Below are 22,410 nucleotides of genomic sequence, written 5' to 3'. Positions count from 1 at the left end.
AAGTATAAAGAAAATTCAGAGAGGGGATGTTCAGGCAGCTGAATAACTAGTTTCTTCCTTTTAATTACACACCTGGTTTAATGTGATTAGGTTCTTCTAATCAAAAACAATTACAAATTCCCATGCCATATCAAATGCTCCAAAAATGGAGTTTATGTAGCCTGTGTCAATGAGTGCTTTCTGAATGTATCTGAACACTTTGGCATTTTATGCATTATATGAAGTAACTGGTAGAATGAATCACTGACTTTCAAGTAAACTTCACTGGTTTGTTTTTTTCCTCTTTAATTGTTGTATCATCAGGGAGTACTACTGTCCTACCTATCCTATTGCTGAAAGGCAAAATCAAATGAGAGACTAAGTAGGCAATTTTCATTGGGAAGAAATTTAACCATGGAAGATTTCTCCTTCAGAGTGTTAATAAGCAAACAAAACTTTTATTGCAAAAGAGAAGTTGTACAATGAAATGGACTCCACAGACAGCATGAGTAAGTCCTTCATATCTAAGAAAGCCTGAAGAATGCTCCTTCAAGGTGTGCAAGGAAGCAAGGTACAATAGCAGACTTCACTTGGTCTAGCTGGGATGGAGTTGATTTTCTTCACAGCAGCCTATACAGTGCTGTGCTTGATGCTGGTGGCCAAAACACCCTTGGGAACACATGGATGCTTCAGCTATTGCTGAGTGGTGCTTGCACAGTGCTCAGGCCATCTTCCCTGTTTCCTGCTCTGCCCCCATAGCAAGTAGGCTGGAGGTGGGCAAGAGCCTGGAAGAGGACATGGCTGGGACAGCTGATGCAAATTGACTGAAGAGATGTTCCATGCCATATAATATGCTCTGCAATAGAACTGGGAGGAGTTTTTCCAAAGTGGCTGTTGCTCAGGGACTGACTAGGTATCGATCTGCTTATGGTGGGTGATTGCTTCTGTATCATTTGGGGGAAAAGTTGGTTGTTTTATTTCTTTCACTTTAGTTAAACTGTCTTTATCTTGACCCATGAGTTTTCTCGCTTTTACCCTTCCAGTTCTGTTCCCCCATCCCACCTGGGATCGGTGAGCAAGCAGCTGTGTTACTTAGCTGCCTGCTGGGGTTAACCCACCAAATAAAATAGACTGTTGGATAAATTCAAAGTAGTATGTGTTAGGAGGCAAATAATTTAATCCTCTTCAATTTTATTGACAAGCAGTCTTAGATTGCAAAGACAAACGATATGGAAAGCTTGCCATTATAAAATCAATGGCTTGTCATCTGAAGTGCCTTATGCAACATTGATCGTGGCTTTTTAAGGGTGTTCCTCAAGTACGGATCGCTAAGCGAGTGCAGTGACTGTTGAATGAAAGGCCAGTTATGGAATTAAGATTTCATACTTTAAGAGACGGGAAGTCTGTCTGTACAAAGTAAGTCAATGGTACAGAAAATACTGTTTGGAATGTTTATCTTAGCTTATAATGTAGTAGGCAGGGACTTAGTGAAACGGAATGAAGATCACAAATCTGAAAATAATCACAAATATTTCAGTTCCATGTCTGGTAAATCATGCTTAGACACATGGCCTCTTGTGTCATCTAAGCAAACTAATCAACCAAAGCTTTAATATTTCTAGAGAAAGTGTATACTACCTGGATGTGAATATACTTGTTTTTAGGATCACTTACAATCCTTTTAGAAAAGGATGTGAATTCTAAGCCCTTCATGGTACAATTTCTTGCCATTATCTTTAAAGTATTTAGGGTGTGATTGTCTGAGACAGGGTATTACGCCAAGCAGACTCAGGGCCTGACCTGTCAGAAAGATTTAATTAAACTATTTTGTAACTTAAACAGAGATGCATTAGAAGTTTGGGGTTTGAGCTGATTTTTTCATCATTTCATCAACAGAAACCTCAAGTTCTATGAGTTTGATTCTCATACTGCAGCTATGGATATTTTCCTAGATGAGCATTTCTCTTGTCTGAAGTCTAACCCCCCTATTTTCCAAACTTCTTTATTAGTGGGTCACTATCAGCCTTCACAACGTCTGGCATTGGCATCCAGCCCTAGCTTTTAAGATGGTGATCCAGCTGTCTGCTATGAATCTGCTGTGATCTTATAGCAAGTGTTCCTCTGAACACAGTTTGGGATCTACCCTTCAAAAGCTTTAACAATTGATTGTTGAAGGCTGCTGTTGAGTAAACATACTAGGTTTGCTCCAGTGTGGTCCAGGGACGGCGTACTCCTGTTCAAATATTTCTGTGATATGTATCAGTCCACTGTGTTCTACAAATGAGTACTTTTTAATGGCATTAGCAATGCGGGTGCTGGTAACAGATGTCCCCAAGTTAAATGGGATGTGTTTGATGGAATGGTAACAGCTTTGTAAAATGGGTAAGTTCTGTTCAATTTGCCTTGGAAACAGCCTTCAGTGCAACGCAGTTGTCTCCCATTTGTCTTATCTACTTAATACATTTAAGAATAAAAACTGTTTTTTCTGTAGAAGTTAGTTAGAGCATCATGCCCTGAAGTCCAGGACAGGTGCCTGAAAGCCATGTTTTTCATTTTATAGATGTTGTCATGTTCAGTATCGTCATATATAAGATGAGAAAATTAAATGGTGATCTCAAGCTTGGATTTTTATTTATTTGACAGAAAAGCAGTTTGGTTTATTTCTCCCCCAACACAGTTGAATTCCGTGAGCACATGGTTGGCATTTTTAGTCATATAGATGGGCACCAGGGAAAATAAAGCATGATCCTTTAAGGTGAAGTAAGTAAACAAGTACTTTGAAGTGATATTTCAAAACCATGCATGAAATATTCTAGCTATTGTGTCCAGTGCTCTGATTATTGAGAATTTTTCTGAAGCTCTAAGGTAAATTAATACATAACGCTTGACAAGAGCTAACTGAACTACAGTGCTAGGCTGAGGGGAAGAAAAATGAATTGGCTAACTGGTTATGAGAATTGTAATGCTAGATATTCAGAGCTGTCCAGCTTCCCCACTTTAGGAGAATACCTTTACATTGATTTTGAAGTGCTTGTCAGCCCCTTCGGTCTTTTTGTTGCTATAAAACATTGGAAACTGCATTAGTGTAAGGAAGCATTTTTAACTTACTGAGATTTTGCCATAAGTTTGCGCTCTGATGTTAGAAAAGTGATGTAAGAGTTATTTAAGGATGCAGGCCTGAATTTCTTACTGAATCAGGAATGACCCGATTTACAGAAATAAATTAGGCATTGCTTAAATGCTTGTGGCTGCAGTCTTAAACATGTATCAGCTCTGGGACCCCCAGCACAAGAGGGACATGGAAGAACAAGTCCAGAGGAGGGCCACAAAGACAATCAAGGGGCTGGAGCACCTCTCTTACGAAGACAGGCTGAGGGAGTTGGGGTTGTTCAGCCTGGAGAAGAGAGGGCTCCAGGGGAACCTTATAGGGGCCTTTCAGTACCTATAGGGTGCTACAGGAAAGCTGGGGAGGGACTCTTGGTCAGGGAGTGTAGCGGTGGGACAAGGGGGAAATGTTCTGAAGGTGTTCGAGGCCAGGTTGGATGGGGCTTTGGGCAACCTGGGCTGGTGGGAGGTGTCCCTGCCCACGGCAGGGGGGTGGAATTGGCTGGGCTTGAAGGTCCTTTCCAACCCAAACTATTCTATGATTCTATAAATACTTTTCTGTCCATAGAAATGGTTTACATGGATAAAAGAAATGAGGAAATGGTGCGATAGTTATTTTTAGACTGTTTAGATGGTAAGACTGGCTTGAGAATTTTTGGAGGCACTGGAATAATTTTCATTCGTTTCCTTGGGATTTCACGTTTGCAAAGTCGAGCGTGTGTTTTGGTGTCTTCCTGAATCACTGCTCGCCTGATGCAAGATGCACAAGTAGGTTACTCTCTCTGCTATATTATTAAGCTATCTGCTTAACACATCTTGCAGTCTACGTGGGCAGCTGCTGTGCCATTTCTTAGCTTTGTGTAGCCCATGTTGCTCTTGGTTTTTTTTGAAAGTTGTTTGCTGGATCAACTATTCAAACTTTTCTAAAAAACTAAACCTTTCCTGATTTACAAGTACTAGGTGTGTGAGTAACTTAGAAAACCCTCAGCAGTTAGAATTTGGAAGCAGATCCCCCAATTAGTAGTGTGAATTTTTGTAAGTGATAACTACTGTGAAATGTTTAGCTTCTCCTAGTTACAAAATAAAGGGATAAAAATATAATGGATGGACATAATAATATTGAACATTTGTTGATGCAATAAAGTACAATGCTTGATTTACTGGATTACAGTAATAAGGGAATATATATTGGAGCAGATCAGAAACTCTCATGGGATCAAAAAACGTGTATGTGATTTGGTTAAAGCGCTCTGTGGGAAGCCTGTCAAATCTCTCGGCAGAACTGATGAAACCCCTTTGGTTGCTGTTGGCATGGGGCAACCCCCTTGCTGTGGGGCAGCTCAGAAGCTGCTCTGGGGAGCCCATCCATCAGCTGAAGAAATCCTTTTTGTTGCTTTCTTAAAATCGAGTCACTTTCCGAATCATGTTCTTGGAGCGAGATTTTTCTTCACCTTTGCCACAATTTGGGTGTGAGAAGAGGATGGGGGAGAAAGAGAGGCTTAGATGTGATTTCTTTGCAGGGAGAGATTTCTCCTTTACAACAAGCTCTAGTATGGACTGGAGGAGGGGGCTGAAGGGCTCCATGCACAGATGGTGATGGACCGCACTGTACCAATCTGGGAAAGTGATTAATCAATACCAGAGGAATTTATTCTAGTTCTTCAGCCTTCTGTTTCTTTGCTCGTGAGTTCTGTTAGAGAATGTTCTAAATGTTACGCTGATTCAGGATCCTGATGGGTTTAAGAGGAATCAAAACACTTCGCTGTTTGTTAGCTGGAGCTTGTTGCAAATGGCAGTGAAGAGAACAAATGTTCTGGCCATGTTTCTGATTACAAGTTGCATAAATACGGTTCAGAAGTTAATGAAAGGAACTTGGGGCAGTAATACTGAGAAACAGTGAAAGATAGGTGAGGGAGATACTTAATGCACATTTTTTTGATAATCCTATTGCACTTATTTGGCTGTGGGTAACCTTCATTCTGATACTTCCTAAATTTTGAGAGCTTGCTTTTCTGACTTCAGTGATCTCCTAAAAGTAAGTCTGTAACTTCATAGGTCTTGTTTTCAACTGAATTTAAAAAAAAAAAAAAGTTACATGAAGTGGCATCAGTGTAATCTATTGATAGCAGTGGAACCTTTAGGTTCCCAGTGCAGTCTTTTGCTTCATAAGGTGCTGAAGCATGCTGTTGTCCTTGATGTAAGATCAGTGCCAGAGGAAGAAAATGTCTTCCAAAGAGCAGAAGACTCCTTCCCATTTTCTCTTCTTCATCTCTTTAAATGTTAGTCACCTTCCCGCTGCTTGGCTTTTCCTCTTTGTGCTGCACCATCTCCTTACCCAGTCTTGATTTTACTACCCTGTTTTTTTCTAATACTGCCTTGAGGTTTTCTGCCTCAGCTGGAATCTCTTCCCCATCTCTACACTCATTTCTAATACCTCTCTTAGGCAGTCCTTTTTCCACTTGATGCTCCTTATCCGGACTGAGTTGTCTTTTCTTTTAATCACAGCATGAAAACTGCTTTTTCTGTAGTGCTCTGTGTTTCCCCAGCTGTTTGAACCAGTTCTCCCCTACTTGGTAGTTCATCTCATCTTTGTTTCCTGTCCTCTGCTTCATTTCACAGAATCGTCTAGGTTGGAAGAGACCTCCAAGATCACCGAGTCCAACCTCTGACCTAACACTAACAAGTCCTCCACTAAACCGTATCACTAAGCTCTACATCTAAACGTCTTTTCAAGACCTCCAGGGATGGTGACTCAACCACTTCCCTGGGCAGCCCAGTCCAATGCCTAACAACCCTTTTGGATTTAGCTGTTCAGTCAGCCTTTCCTCCTTCCTATTTGTTTTTTCCCACCAACCTACTGATGGCAATCCCATCTCCCAGTGTACATGTGCTTTTCCTGGCCAGTTTAACTTTGTCCTGCCTCCATCTTCCATTTCTCTTTCATGATCAGCCACTTCCCTATATATTCAGTCCCCTTTTCCCCCTAGTTGGTTTGTCACCCTCCCAGTATTTCATCTTCCACCACTTATCGATACTGAAGTGTTTGATGTTGCTGGAAAGTTAGACCTGACATTCCTGTGGGGCTTCTACCTCGATCCAGCACGTGATGTACTTACAGGGAAAACAGCCTTGAGCTGCAGAACGCTCATTTATTTGTTTTTTAGAGATGGTTCATGGTTGGACCCGTCATGTGGGAGGCTGGAGTACACATCTGAAATCCTTAGAGATTTTAGTGAAAAATATTTATTCTGTATTTGTAAATATGTACTTTGGAGGCAGGGAGAAATATGTTACAAACAATTTCAGTGTGAACGGTTAGGTTGGTAGAGACGTAAAACCCAGTCCTCTGTTGCTTAAAATGGAAAATTTGTTGACAACATTGACAGTAATAGGTGTTCCCAGGCTCCCTGTTACACTGGCTCTTAGTAACTGCTACGGATGTTTTATGCTGGAGGAGTGACCTACTTCTACAAGTGATTGAAAGCCACAACGTTAACTTTGAGGATGGGAAGAAGTTACTTAGGTTACTTCATAATACATCTTTTTATTAATCACATGCATAAAGCACAGTCAGTTGAGGTTGAATATGAAGATCATAAAGCAGTAAGTTAAAGGACAGTTTTTCCAAGGGATTAATAGAAGTTCTCTTTTAAAAGTGTACGTGTTGATCAGATGGAATGCCCAAACACCCTGTAAGGAGTGTTTTCGTATTAATGGGAGGAAGCTTGTGAAGCAAAATATTCCTTTAATGTGTCTGTTCTGAGAAAGCATATGCCTGAATTCTAGAAATGCAGTATATATAGCATAACCTCAAATGGTATTCACAAAGCTACTCGAAATAGGCTGCTACTTTTCACTGTCAACCTTAAGTAGGACATAGGGCACCTAAATACCCATGGAAATTTAAGTGCAAGGAGCAAAAACTAGGCTCTGATCCAAAGCCAGCTGAAGCTGATTAAGAGCCTTCTTTTGGCTACTGAGGGCTCTGGCTTAGGCTTCTCATAAGCTATAATTGAGTCTCAGGTGTTCAGACAGGCTTTTTTGGTTAGTCAGGTCTGTGGGTTTTCCTTTGATTCAGGTTTGTTGTGCTTGGGATGAGGTGCTCTGCATGAGTACAGGAAACATCCTAGTGCATATACCAATTGAAGTGTTACATGTCTTCATGTATGTATGTAGCTCTAGAAGTAGTGGGTAATACTCAACTATATCACCAGATTATGTATTGTTCTGTTTTCTATGGTTTGATTCAATATTGTTAAATCGCAGGTATGCTTAGAGGTGATGTACCTATTCCTATACAAGATAACTGCAGCTAGGAATAGAGTAGAAGCAAGAAAAATATCTTTACTTCGCATAGTTTCCAGTTCTTTGTTTGGTTAGCTTTAGTGTGCATCTCCATTCAGTCCTGGCAGATATTTTGAAATAGTGAAACAGAAGAGAGGAATACGTTTTTTAAGTAGGAAATATCTGTAGAGTTGCAAATATAGCTTAGTCAGAAATGGTCTACCTGATCCAGGTGATTGCTTGATCTTGTTTTCATGCTTATCTTCTATTTTAAAAATAAAATGTTTACATTTTATTATGATTTTTTTTGAGGGTGGTCCAAGCTGTTAGTTTTTCTACTTTAATTTCAGTTGGCATGTTGCCCTACTTAATCTTACAGCCTGGCCTGAAGTTTTTTTTATAGATATACATAGTTATTAGCTATCTGTGTGCTATATCTCCACTTTCTTCAAGGTGAGGAGAGTTGGAAGGTCACCTCTCAGAGTTGTGTCAAGATTTGATTCAAAACACTAGTAGAAATGTAGAGCTTGTTCTCATTTCTAGTTGGGCTAGATTGCTTATATACTATTCACCAGTTTAATTTTTTTACAGGACAAAAAAAAATTTGAGAAACTCTTACTGAGTGTTCTGTAAAGGGTCACAGAAGTAGGTTTTAGCACTTAAGGGTCAAAATGTTTGCATCAGTTTGAGGAGATGAATTGGAACTTGTTTTAATCCCTTTCTTTTATATTTGACATCTAGGTTCCGGCAAGATGCGGGGTGACAGTCCGAGACAGCCTAAAGAAAGCTCTGATGATGCGAGGTCTTATTCCAGAATGCTGTGCTGTTTACAGAATACAAGATGGGTATGGTTTGCATCATGGTTTTTACTCTTAGAATTTCTTCTTGGGGTTACCCAGCTTGGCCAATTCTATCCAGTATTATGGAAGTTATTTTCAGAGTTTAGAATGATATGATACTTTATGCTAAGACAATTTGTGCCTTGTGGACTAGTCTAAAAAGAATGGCAAACTCCTGTATTGCGCCTGTTCTTGTAGTGATTAAATTGTTTTCCAGAATAGTACGTCCTTATAAGCTGTCAAAACTCTATTCAAATTTCTGGTAACTAAACAAGTATTAAATGGGTTTCTTTAACTTTTTGGTTTTATTTGACCTGTTATATGCAATATTAATTGAATATAGAGTTCCTGTGAAAAAATTTACATTGAGTTTCTGACGCTAAAAAGTTGGTAAATTATCTTACCGCACAAAATTAGCAGTCTCTTTGGAACTTTTATGGAACAGGTAGTTTCACAGACACTTTATTTGATCAGAAAAGTATATATGTCTCCCTGGAATCAAGGAGTTGGCCACTATTGAAGCTGGTTGGGAAAGAAGTGCATTTCTTTCATGCCCTTTGTCCAGGGAAGAAGTGCTGTCCTTGGTGTGTGCTGAGCTTAGTGCCTTGCCTTTGAAGTTTCCTGCAGTTAGAGGCTAGGTAGCAAGCCTCCATAGTGTAGAGATCTACCTGATCTCACATCTTCAGCAGGAGACGTGCAAGGGCTTGTGTGCTGGTGCTAATGAGAGGCTTATTTACACTTCAGAGAGAAGAAGCCAATTGGCTGGGACACTGACATTTCCTGGCTCACAGGAGAGGAGTTGCACGTGGAAGTCCTGGAGAATGTGCCACTCACGACACACAATTTTGTATGTACCATTTTTTATGAAATGCTGAGTAGGGTTAAGTTGACATCGTGCTTTCAAATTCAAATTAATGACTTCGAATAATATTTTGTATCTGTGGGATGTGGTGGGGGTTGCAAAAGACATTTTTAATCACAATAGCTTAGATTAATTATGTGTAATTGTAGTTTAAATAAATGATGTTAAAGGATACTTGATCCCCCTTAAAACTTTCACATTTGGATGGAATATACCCTCTAAAATCTATAAATGTAGTGGTTTTAAATCAGCACTGCATTGCAGAGCTGTAATAATAATCTACTATTTTTGTATTGCTGTATCTATAAAATGTATTCTGGGCCTCCCTGCTGGCTCTGCAGCAGCAATTAACTAATGAACTAACTATTCCCAGAGCAGCGCTGACATCATCAGTGATGCTAGTGCACAAATATGTTTTGACCTGATAAGGCACAAAGTACATGGAAGCTGCTAAACAGAATTCATCTAGCTTGTTCCAGCTCCACACAGAATCCTGGAAATAACGTTTTGTCATATTGAGAAGAAACACCTTTTTACTTAAATAAGTAAATCAATGAATAAGCAAAAATATTTGCGAGCTGCTTAAGCTATTTTATTCAAGTTAGTTTGGCTGTGGCTAATTAGATGAAAGTATGGTAGGCTTAACATTTTTGTGTATCCTTGTAAAATTTTGATTATTACATGTAGTAATGTAAATAGAATATGTATTTTTATGCCAAGTATTGCTAAGTTTGAAAATGAAACTAAAGATTTTTCCCTTATAATGTGGGGATACTATATGTTCACCCTCTTGCAATTTTAAATTATTTTCAATAATGGGCCATAGATAAATGCCAATTTTGTATTTCCAGTCCTGTGAGTGTTGGATAGAAATGTAATTTGGCTCCTGGAAAAATGAGATGAGATAATCTTTCAGCAGTTTTTGTTGTCACAGGTTGCATCCGAACTATGTTCTGAATATTTGTCTCTAGCATAACGTGCTGTTTTGCTTCAGATTTGCTGCTGTTTTTTGCTGCTATTGAAGTACTAATTCAAATAAGTAGTTGAAAGATAATTTTAATGCATGAAGGCTATTTCAAAAAAGACATTTTTTAATGAATCTGTTCAATATATAAAACTGTAGCTCCAGCATCAAAAAAAGTCTTAAGTGTATTTGTGGGAGGTGAAAGCAAATAGCCTTTCTTAGGCTTACGGGAGGACTTTAATTGTGATTATTTTTTTACAACTTAGGTACGAAAAACATTCTTCACGTTAGCGTTCTGCGACTTTTGTCGAAAGCTGCTTTTCCAGGGATTCCGATGTCAGACATGTGGCTATAAATTTCACCAGCGCTGTAGTACAGAAGTGCCACTGATGTGTGTTAACTATGACCAACTTGAGTAAGTAATCACAGTTTGTTTTAAAGTTGAGCCTTTTATTAAGCTTACAGCTGGCAGTGATTTCTTATGTTAAATCTTCAGTTCAGGTAGTCAGAGTAGGTGCCTGAAAAAAAATAAGAGCTCAGCTGTTCTTCTGAGACTCCTTAATTCATATTCTGACTGTGCGCGTTCAGACAACCAGTTCATGTTTTTTTATTTTTTGCTGGACTATGAAATCCTTTATTTGAAGCATGAATAGGGTGTCTGAGCACTTGACTGCATGAGACAGACTTCTCATTGTTCACAGATGTAATTCTTAATCAAAACTGGTTCTTCATTATGTGATGGCTAGGGCCTTGTTTAAATGTTTAGATGTAGATCTCTCTTCAACCTGAAAAAATGTTAAGAGACACTAGTTTAATATGGACAAACTGCAGTTGGTTTTGAAAATAAATCCACTAACAAATAAGAAACATAAGAGAACATGCCTTAAATATTCATGCGTTCTTGAATTTAACTGTTGATTTATGTAAGCCTCTGTGGGTTAAGAATCTGTAGTGAGTTTGATCACACAACACAAAGAAGTTTCAGCATAGGCTATTAAGTCTCTTAAGTAGGCTTTTATATAAGGAATCACTTAATGCTAGTTTTTCCTGCAAGAATGAATTTAACTCTTGCTTACATTGGTATTTATAGCAGTTGCCTTGGGCACCTTTAGAGGATGTGCTCAAGGCGTATGGATAACGTACTTTTACCCATTTGTGATTTGATTTTGGCATTACATCAGTGCAAATATTCACATAAGTTCCTGTACTCAATGTATAGGTATTTGTTGTGTATTCTTGAGGGACCAGTTGTTTAAAATTTCAAATAACAGATTAAAGGGTTATTTTCTGCAAAGGTATGTTTAAGGCATGATCTTTTGATCCTTTCTCAAGTAAATAATACTTCTAACAAATCTTACAGGTTAATGTGTTAGCATAGGCTTTATTTTAAAACTTATAAATTAATCAGTGCTGAGTTTGTATGTGTTTTTGTTTTTCTTAATCTGAGTGTTGTGAAGCTTCTGGGTTTTGCACGAGTTAGGTTGTTTTTGTTTTGTTCTTGCCTCACAGTTTGCTGTTTGTCTCCAAGTTCTTTGAACATCACCCCATACCGCAGGAGGAGGCCTCCTTAGGAGAGACCACCCCAGCATCTGGATCGTACCCTTCAGTGCCCCCCTCAGATTCTGTTGGGTATGACCTTATTCCTGCTGTTTAATAACATATATTTCAGTACTGTATGTTTAGAAACACTCAAAGTACTGCTTTGCAACCCTCTCTACATTTTTGTAATCTAGCTTGTCATGCAAATATATCCACATGTGCTTAACTTCAAAGAAGTGAATGTTTCCATTCACATGAATGGCATACATTAATAATGAATCTAAGTTAAGCATGTGCATAAGTGTCTTTAGAACTGGGGCTTTACCTGTTAAACTGATTTCTTCATTATGGTAGTTCAGACCTGGTCTAAACTGGAAAGATTTTATACTTAAAGTCAAAGCAAACCAGTTACAAACTAAAAGAATTTGTGATGAGGTGGTATCAAGCTATGATGTATTTGCGTTGCAGTGACATACTTCTGTTTCAGAGTAAGCCACACAGAACAAGTTGATTCACAGTATAAGATTGGTGTGAATAGATGGCAATTCCAGGTTCATAATACTGCTTTAGGAGCTTTTCTCACGCATGACTTTAGTGTCCTCCGGATGAGCTCTCTTCCTCCTATTTAGATCTTGGGATATACCAAGAACAGCTGTTGCCAATCCCTTTTGTAAAATTAGACTTCTTAAAAATTGACCGTGGCCTTCATCCCCTGTATTTCCAACAAAGATTCTGGATCTTTCTCTGTGAAGAGATAATGGACCATGTTTAGATTATGTTCCTGCTAAGAGATCAGACAACCAACACTAGATAGCTGAATAAATCTCCAGGAAAGAATAGTTCAAGGATGTGTGTCAAAGTCAAGTATCCTGATGCAAATTTGTTAAAACACCAATGGCAAAAGCCTTCAGGAAAATGCTCCTAGGACATGTGCATACTGTGTGGAGATGAACTGAATTTGGCAGAGGCTGTCTTGGAATACTGAGCGTTTTGTCCAGACTAAAGAACACAGCAGAAAGCCACACTGGCACCTGTGGACTTTGATTGGAAGAAAAATTCCCTGAACAATCAAGACTATTTATGAAAGATCAAATATGATACCTCCCAGGAAACAGATTGGCAGTGCTGCAGAGGGAACCTCATTTGGTAAGTACAAAGAGAGACAATATTCTTACTGGCTTTAATTTGTGCAGTTTGAGCCAAGTTTTGGAAGTGTCTCTTCCAGGTAAGGGATATTGCCTTCATATGCTGTAGATGTTAGTGCAGCAGATTGTGGACAAGCCTGCTGCTGTAGCCTGGTGAGCTAAGCAGGCTCTGGTGCCATCATAATAGAGTTGAAACTAAAACCAAGCCAGAATTATTAGTCTGTGAGGAAGCTTGTTCATAACAAATGTGTTAAACACCTGTGAAGGCCAAAAGGCCCTATATCCCTGATCCTAATATGTTTTATATATTTTCCTACTTCTCAGTTGCCTCTGCCCTCACAATCATGACTTGTTACTAGTTCATGAGGACACAACAGGATGAATTATATTAATTGATACACACAGTAGTACTTCAGGCAATCGTAGTTTTGTGAAATGAATACTAAAAGGAAAAACTATGAAACAAAAGCTGGTTAATGCCTTAAGGTTTATAATGTTATTTTAATACATGTGAAGTTAAATATACTTGCCTGTTGAGGTTAAAGAGCTTCTTCTAAATGTTGCATCCATAAATAGTTGTGGTTGCAGGAGCTGTAAAACGTTTCTAGCTTTCTACCTTTTTGCTTTTTTCCCTTGCTGTATACTTCATTGTTAAATAAGTGAACAAAAAGGCATGCTGCATGCCTTCAGAGGTCTGTTTATTTTGAAAATGTTTTATGATTATGAGCTGGTGTTAATAAGCAGTATGCACGTTACAAAGTTGTGCAGTCGTATTTAGACATGGTTTTGTTAAAGGGTATTGCTACAATATGGGGCAGCAGCCCAACTGGAATCAAAAAGTTTGACATTTCAGGTTATTTTGACTGAGAAGAGAGTAAAGGAATGAAGTTATTTAGAGTTGGGCAATGGGATTGAAAATATGAAAAACTAGTGCTTTATTAACACTGTTATTAGTTTAATAACTACTCCTTTAATTTCTCTCTTCTCCTAGCATCTTGCATGGCACAGCCCACAGAGGAAGGGATGTCACTAATTCTTTGGTAAACCTGAGGAAAGAGAAGGCAAACATCCTTCTTCATCTTTAGCCTTGTGAAGGGATGCCAGCTGCAGGCAAAGTGTCCAAAGAAAGGAAGAGTTCGTGTTGCAAGACAAGCTCAAGAGCAAAGGCGTGTATGACATGCTGAGAAATGGTCAGATGAAGTTGCAAAGAGAAAGGGACGGAAAGGAAGAGTACATTGGACATGGTGCAAAAGCTGATAAATGTGCTGAAAAACTTTGTTGCACTTTGCTCACGTGTAACATCCTAAAGCAATCCAGTCCTGTAGCCTTGCGTTCTTTCAACTGTAAGCAAGAGGCAGTTTGTCCAGATGTTCCACCCCAAGGGAAGCGCATGTGGTCTTGACTTGCACATTTCTGAACCCCTTATTAAAATGTGTCCAGCTTTCACATTAGCTCTCAGTCCCAGTTTAGTTCTCTCAGTTTGCACCATCATGTTGTGCAGAAGTAGTCAGCTGTAGTCTGGACTTAACTGGAAAGAATTATTAAAGTGTAGGTCTCCCTACTAGTAGCCATTTGTAATAAAATTGAAGTACATAAACTGTATATAATACATTGTATTCATTTCATTCATTGCACTATTATAAAATTTCTTCTGCATCTGTGCTTGTAAAACATGAGTACCACGTTTCTCTGAACACAGTTCACCGGATCTTACAGATATATGAAAAGGAGAGAGGTTAGCTCTTCAGAATATTATGAAGTTTTCTTTTTCTGCTTCCATCTATTCTCTCAGATATTGGGCAAAACTCAGCAAACTCATGAGGCAGATATTATGTCAGGGTGAGCACCCTGGGGACTGGGGGTAGGGGTGGAATAGGGTCAGACTTGAGTAGCACAGAGGCAGATTGGACTTGATAAAAGCTGGAAGCCTCGGCTTTGCTTGAGGTAGGATACTGCTAGCAAGCAATTAGCAAGATCTTGGCTTACTAAAAAACAACATTTCATGCTTGATCTTCTATATTTGAGGAAGGAAGAGGGACTGTCTGGTGCACCATTCTTGGAAGCTTGCCAGCCCCTGCCTTAGAGCAGGCTCTAACCTATGATTAAACACCTCTGCTTTCCTTTCTGTCTTCCAAATGTTCACTGATCGTTCTGCCTCAGCTGAAGACATTTAAATGTCTAGAAAAGGTTCTGAATAGCTGATGAAACAAAGATGCATTCTTACAAGATTGCATTTAGTGCTACAACACCATTTTAAATATACTTGTTTTATTGCATAAAACAACGATTAACTTTTTTCCTAAAAATTCTGGCACCAGACCTTTTCCAAGCCACTGCATACAAACGTTAACAGACTTCTTATGATACCCACTTCGGTATGCCATCTTGATGAGCAAAAAAGGCCTGGTATCAGCATCCTTAGACAATTCCTCTTTATTCTGTACAAAAGGTGGGGGAAACCTATTGTTCCCCCAAACTTGATTTGCAAAAACATGGCAGTGGACTGAGACCTGACTGGGAGGAGTAATGACAGCCACAGAGGTCCTCTCAATAGCCCCTCATATATGAAGCTGTCAGAAGTTTTACAAAAGCATTGCAAAGCGCTCATCAGAGCCAAAAGACAAGTATGAATGCATACTATTGTGATAATCCTCATTTACACCTACAAACTGACATGCAGGAAAACATTTACCATGGTATAAAAAATACACTAATCCATATGAAGTTATGAGTGTTGAAGATCTGTCCTATGGTGCTTTTGGGATGACTAGTTGCTAATGCAGCTGAAATAACATTTTATCCCAGATCCTTAACAGTTCTTAGAAATTGTCTGAAAATGGAAGTGTACTGTGCTCCTCAATAACAGTAGTAGTAAAAAAAATAAATCCAATTGTACTGTGGTATATGTGCAAAAAGGAGAAAAAAAAAGCTGTTGTAGTCTGACATGCATTTTGGCTTGTGATAGATTCTGATGAGTATGCAGTCTACCAGGTGAACAGGGTGCTGAGCCCTGTGGCTAACTGAGATATACTTTTACTCTTAAGTGGCATATACACTATAACTGTAATTGTACGAATGTGAATTTTCTGCTTAGGTCTTTGCCTAACTACAGCAAAACAAAAATTCTAACAAAAATCTTGAAGCCTAAACAAACCTCTTTCGAAAAAAAATCTTTCCTGAGTAGACCAGCTCTTAACTCACCAATATGACTTTTCATATATTTGAAGGAAATTGATAACTTATATTTTTTTCGTATTTGTAAAGCATACTAGCCTGTAGTTGTATCATTGCAAGTTCTGAAATACAGGGGGGGTACTGTATATGACACTATAAAGATGTTATACATGAAGTAGTGTGTGGGCACTTTCGAGTTACCATCCATTTTCCAGTGGACCTAGTTTTGCAGAATAGTAAGTCTGTGGACACGTTGGCATTTGCTATGGTTGACAAAGTGTAAAACAACTACACCTATCTGCAGTTCATTTAGTTAACTAACTTAGTTATTGCCTGAGTTAGGTAATTTAGGCTTACTTCTGTCTCCTGACAAAACCTCCTTCTCTTTTCATAAAAGCAGAGGGAACAATGTGCTTATCCCAAATCCACAGCTTAGGGAAATAGCACGTTCTGTTATACCACCAAGAAAGGTTATAATTTTATTTTTAAAAAAAATCTAGATTTGACAACTCTATCAGCTTGTTGCCTGGGAAGCTGAGAATCTTTTGGTAAAGGAATGCCCACACTTAGGAGGCTGGAAGAAAGTGTGGTACAACCTCTCTAGTATGTCAGAACATTGACCTTCTCATTTGCAGAAGGTCTCTTCTAGCGAGGAGGTTGTCCACCAACCGCTTACAAAGTCCACAGGAGCAACAGATACTGAGATCCTTGAATTTAAACTTTTCTCCTCTAAGCTGCAGCCTGCCTACATGTATGCCACAGTAAACAGTTCTTGGCAGCCGCTGTGCTCTGGTCCTTTTTTCTTTTTTCTTTTTTTTTTTTTTGGCAATTTCTTTGCTGGCACTTACTCCTCCAGCATCGCCTGCAGATCTAGTTTTGTAACTTGCACGGAACAGACAACGTCGCCATCTTCCAAATGATGATAGCTGGTCCTTTTTGCTCCAGTGTCCCTTCCATCTTCCTGGGGCAGATGAAACTTCAGAATACTCTTAAGAATGGGCAAGGATTGCTGTATGCTTTGTGATGACGTGTCTTCTGTGGAGCAGATGCAGATTAAGATACAGTCTTTGCTGCAGACAAGCAGAGGCTGCTGGTAATCTCTCCAGAGCTTGTGATCCCAGTAGGCCACCCTGGCTAGTAAACCCCTTGTATCTTTCTCTTTGCTTTTCAGGCAAAGTTCACGTTTAGCAAAAATAACCCACCTTGTGGTGAGTGTCCCAAGAATACTCGTAAACGAAATCCTGAATGTACAGCTAGAAAAAGTGAATAACTGCTTATGAGATCTCTATCTCTGGATTCTTTGGTGTCTAAAACCCAGAGATCCTCCCAGTAAGTTTAGCAAAAAAAGAGTTCTTTGTCAAGCCGTAGGCTGTGTTTTTTTTTCCTAGAGATCTGAACTGCCCCCACAATTCCATGAGTAGAAAGATCTATTCACGTTGTTTTTAAAACATATGACATAGCACGTTATCTGTGCTAGCAACATGAAAGGCTTGATGACCCATGACCAGAAATACAGAAGTATTTGCAAATTCCCTTAGTAGATGACTCAAAAGAGGATATAATTGAAACAATATTTCTGCAGTTGGGTTTTCTCTCCCTCGGCTTACTCACAATCACAGAAACTCTAATCGCTTCTGTTCAAGTTGTGTGGCAGAGCTTAAATGCTCTCTCATGGTCGTCCCTGATGCAACGATCTGGTGCTTGTTGTTACACATTTCCCTTGATTTCATTATTTCAAGGAACTCTCAGGAAGTTTGAGCAGGAGTTAGCTGTCCCAACAATGGCAGTACTAGCCTGATTTTTATTTATTTATTTATTTATTACTTTTCTGAAGTCTTTGTATGCACCATCAGACACACTTGCCTTGACATTAAAATTCAGTATCTTGGAATGTCAACCACATCCTGTGCATGCATCTGCAGTGCCCCATCTCCTGATGTGTGTTCTAGTTGCATAATTTTCTTACAAAATGTTCAAGAGTTCTAAACTTCCTCATCTGCAATAGAAATGATTTTAACTAGCTGTGCTTCTGAGCATCTTCAGAAATGCTGAGCTATTGAAGACACTTTGTTGCTTCCCATTGTCTTCCCAATATTCATATTCTGTCATATGACAATAGGTAATCACATTTTTAAATGATTTTTTTTAAAAAAAACTACCTATTCTTCCTTCTCCACCCCCCCGTCCTTCCTGTTCCCTAGACATAATCTAGGTATTTTATTGTAAGACTTACTATGCTGTTATTGGAATTTATTGGCAAGTGCCGTATTTGCCCATTCTTGATTATGAGACTTGGCCAGGAGGGAAAAGACAACAGATACTTAGGGTACTGGTAGCACTGAGTTCTGGGATCCATTCCAAACTGTATTAAGAACTGTAACGGCAGGTAGGGTAACAGTCTCCTTTAAAGCAGACCCATTTCCGAATAAACGTCAGAGATGCTGTTGAAAGCTCACATGTATCCAAAAGATCTTTGGAGAGACCAAGGAGCATTTACTTACAGGAGACAGCACCAGGACCTGTTGCTGCTGTGGGCTGTTGTATGATTTATTTCTGAAGCTTCTCCCTGTGGACATTGCCTTTGTGGGCATGGTAACTCATGAGTAATTTAATAGCTGGAGGACTATCCTCTTCTGCTAGGAGTTGTGTTTTCTGTAAGTTCTAAAACCTTGTTGTCAGCTACCGAGTGTATTTTAAGAATATCATTTTCTTACACTTTTAAACTTTATTAAACATAAAAAGATGTTTTGTTTTGTTTTTTAACTCAGAATGCAACAAGTATTTCTCATTGAACTTCTTATATCCATTAAATTGAATCATTAGACTTAACAGTGATTGACCTTGACTTGAGTGAGAGAGAAATGCCTGTTCATTGTACTTTACCAAAATAGCGGGATAACCAAATAAGAGACATCTGCCTTCTAACAAAAAACCCAAGTGTGTAATGTTTTGTTTTTTAAAAATTTGATTCATGATACTGTAAATTAAAGATTTTTATCTACGTTGACTGGCAGCAATTGTATTTCTTCAGAAAACTTATCTGTATATTCTGAACACTTATCTTTAAAGTCAGATCTGTTGCGTTGCCTTACTGTAGCAGAGTAACTAATGTTTGAAATGTTGCACTATTCACAGTTACTTCCTAAAAGGTGGGGTAAAAAGTTGATATATTTATTTTTAATATCAATAATTCGTATTACATTGGCCATAGTATTACTTATGGTGGGCGACTGCTATTTAATTTTCAGTCTTTCTTCACTGCACAATAATTCCATCCATACAATTTTTTGTGACATTTTTGACCGTTATGTTGATGTGAGGTGTTAAGCATTTTTTAGGTCTTAATAGGTGGCCATTAAAAAGAGCATACTGCATTAATTCTGAAGTTAAGAAACTGCACAACACGTCAGTATCTTCAGTGCATGTTGAGCTACATGAATTGTTTCAGATCAGAATTTAGTATTACTAGTTATATATGGCATGCTAGGGTTTGTTTTGTGTGATTTTTTTTAAACTCAGAAAACTTCATTGCCACGTAATTAGGTAGTTTCTGCAGCAGAGAGTTGTTGCAATTGATCCTAGGGGAGTAGAGATCATTCATTATAAATTGTTTTTATGCAGGCCTTTAGACCAGCTGGTTTTTATATATGTATTATTATAGTTGAAAAGGATTTACCACACCCACTATGCAGTATTTGAAGCCATTTGTAGACCTAAATCCTCTTTTTCCTTGACTTTGTTTCTCAGACCATCAATTCTCCCTAGTCCTTCTCCTTCAAAATCCATTCCAATCCCACAGCCCTTCCGACCAGCAGATGAAGACCATCGGAATCAGTTTGGGCAACGCGACCGATCCTCTTCAGCTCCCAATGTTCACATCAATACAATCGAGCCAGTCAATATTGATGTAAGTATTAATAACATTTCAATCAAAAACAGCAGATTTGATGTTTCCTTTATGAATATCAGAGTGTTAAATTTATACACGAGGACTATAGTTCTAATCTAATCCTTGGTCATCTGTCAGAATCTTCATAATTCCCAAGAAAGAAGTTTTTGCTATTGTGAGCTGTATAAATACAGATAACCCGTTCTTGACAAGCAGAAGCTGCCTTTTGACAGTTCAAAGTATTTTACCACAAACCACTACTCTTTTTTTTTATTAGTCGTAAGGCTTATACTGCTAGCTGTACCACACCATTAAGAGTATAAAAGCCAGCAACCACTCTTGCAAACTATTATATGAATTATGCGTATTTATTTATGTGCAGGATAGTTTTGTTTTTTTTGTGTGTGTGTTTTTGTTTGGTTTGGTTTGGTTTTTCTACTGTTTGCAATTAAGTGCCCTTCCTGGTATTGAATGAAATTAAATTATTGCAGTTATCTGAGTACAGATTTACTGAGTGTTGCTTAGGATTTCAGGATCCCAGTATATACCCCTATATTCTGGGCTCCTGTATTCTAAGTATTCTCTTGGAGTGTTAAGAAACTGCTACACTTAACTTGTTTTCTATTTTTTTGAAAATTTTGGATGCTGAATTGTAATAATAATAATAGTTGATATTAAGAGTAAGACTAGCTAGGTTCTTTCAAAATGTTGGTCACAACATTTCTAATATTGCTAATGTATACAGCTCGTATTTTACCAGTCCAGTCTTTAGAAATTCATTATTTGTCAGGTGATCAGTCTTGAAGTCTGCCTGGGCGTCAAGGCACAAAATCTGTTTTGCATGTGAACTCAGCAAAAAATTGAATGTTAACTGAATTTTAAGAAAGTGGCTTAAAATTGCTACGTGACATATGGCAGTGGTGCAGCTGAGAGGCAGGACCGATGTCTTCAGCAGCAGTGCAAATGTATAAAAGAATAAACTAATTGTGTAACCACTAAAAAAAATGGTTTGATGGTGCAAATGAACTTATGGAGGGAAGCTACTAAAATTTTCTTGTGTTAAGAAAATCATTAGTGTAGGTTCCTTATCGTTTGGATACGCCATAAAAGGTACTCTCAGTTAACAGTGGATTACAAGTGAAGGAAATCTTTCACAGTTGGTCATTTCTGCAAAGAGCGGAGTGCATCTGGGTATGCAAACGAGGTGCCTTGTTACGAGACAAGAACTAAGCAGAACTCATTTGACTGACTTACCTCAGTACAGGAAATTGGTGTCCCAGCTTCTGATAAGACAGTTCAAACAATTTGTGTCACAAACACTGTAACCAGAATGCTTGGTTCAATATTTCTATGTGCATTTTGGATAACTGCATGTTTAAATCAATATTTTCATGTCAGCATCTATTTTCGGGGCTGTGCATTTCAGTTTACTACTGGGAGATGCTTTTTTAAAGTAAATAATTTTTAAAAGTTTAATGGTTGTTATAAATAGTTCTTCAGAGTCACTCCTGTTAGTAAGCCAGGATAGGAAACGAATTCTATTTCATGGCCAGCATATAAAGTCAAGGATTCTCAGTTTGATCACTCTCAATTGATTCCGGAATATAAATGTGATAATACTTAAATACGATATTTTTTTTTTTAATTTATAGGACTTGATTAGAGACCAGGGTGTACGAGGAGAGGGAGGTAAGTAATGTTTAAACTAGCTAGGGTGCTATATTACACAGTTGCTGTCCTTTCCCTTTGTTCTACTTCCTTCTATAAAACACAGGCACAAATGAGAATATGACTAGAATAAAAAATGAATTTGCATTTGCTTGTCCATGAACTTAGTATTTGTCTGACAAAGGTTCGAGTCATTTGCCAGTCATTCTGGGAGTGGGGGAGACGGAAGGAGAAAAAGTTTTGAAGTGCTACCTAGTTTTTTAGCTTTAAAATTATCTTGCACTCTCATTTTCACATACACATACACATACCCACACACACAGACACACACACACACGATAATTCACTCACATCGCTGCACACAGATATGCTATAACTTCCAAACCCTCTCTCAAAGATTTTTATACCTGTTGTTAACCTTTCCACCCATGGAAACAAGAGTCTTTGAAGACCATCAGCACGGTAGATGGACTTTCCATACAAACTGCTGCATCCTAAAGCAGCATGAAGTGCTCCGGTTCTTCTCCCCCTCTACCCCTGCTGAAGATGCTGCTTTGCTGTACTGCATGCCTGTGCTAATCTCGGAACCAAGTTGTTAGGACCTTAAGTTAAAGCCAGGTCTCTGTTTCCTTTAGTAACACCCAGCTGCAATTGACAATTAGGCCAGAAAATAGATTTATTTTTCTTGACATGTTACACATGGGCCTGTTAAGTCACTTCTCTCACTGGCTGTCAAGGTCCTGAGAGGGCTTCGTATATGCCATATTTATTCCTATGAATATAATCCTAATATAGAAATAATAATGAAATAATAATAGGGAGAAATATGAAATAATAGTATGGCTTTAATAATAATCTGGAGTTAGAAAAAACTGTCATATTATTATTAACACAGCCATCTACTATTAACTGTAACTTGTTTAAGCCATAAGAAAATTCTGAATTATCTCAGTGCACTCCAT

The 22,410-nt window shown here is 38.4% G+C and overlaps 1 protein-coding gene across 2 annotated transcripts in view; it reads left to right on the top strand.

Annotated features, from left to right (window-relative positions):
- BRAF (B-Raf proto-oncogene, serine/threonine kinase) overlaps positions 1-22,410 on the top strand; it is an 82,889-nt gene that overhangs the window by 33,659 nt on the left and 26,820 nt on the right. For both annotated transcript variants that reach the window (XM_040561025.1, XM_040561037.1), the window contains exons 4-9: positions 8,110-8,213; positions 8,952-9,054; positions 10,300-10,448; positions 11,543-11,662; positions 19,639-19,798; positions 21,433-21,469. In XM_040561025.1, coding sequence (XP_040416959.1) covers positions 8,110-8,213; positions 8,952-9,054; positions 10,300-10,448; positions 11,543-11,662; positions 19,639-19,798; positions 21,433-21,469 — 673 coding nt within the window. The remainder of the gene's footprint in view (positions 1-8,109; positions 8,214-8,951; positions 9,055-10,299; positions 10,449-11,542; positions 11,663-19,638; positions 19,799-21,432; positions 21,470-22,410) is intronic.

Source organism: Cygnus olor, chromosome 1 (genome assembly GCF_009769625.2).
Source record: "Cygnus olor isolate bCygOlo1 chromosome 1, bCygOlo1.pri.v2, whole genome shotgun sequence".
Taxonomy (NCBI): Eukaryota; Metazoa; Chordata; class Aves; order Anseriformes; family Anatidae; genus Cygnus; species Cygnus olor.
The sequence above is the reverse complement of the archived record's forward strand: the minus strand, read 5'-3'. Positions and strand labels throughout refer to the sequence as shown.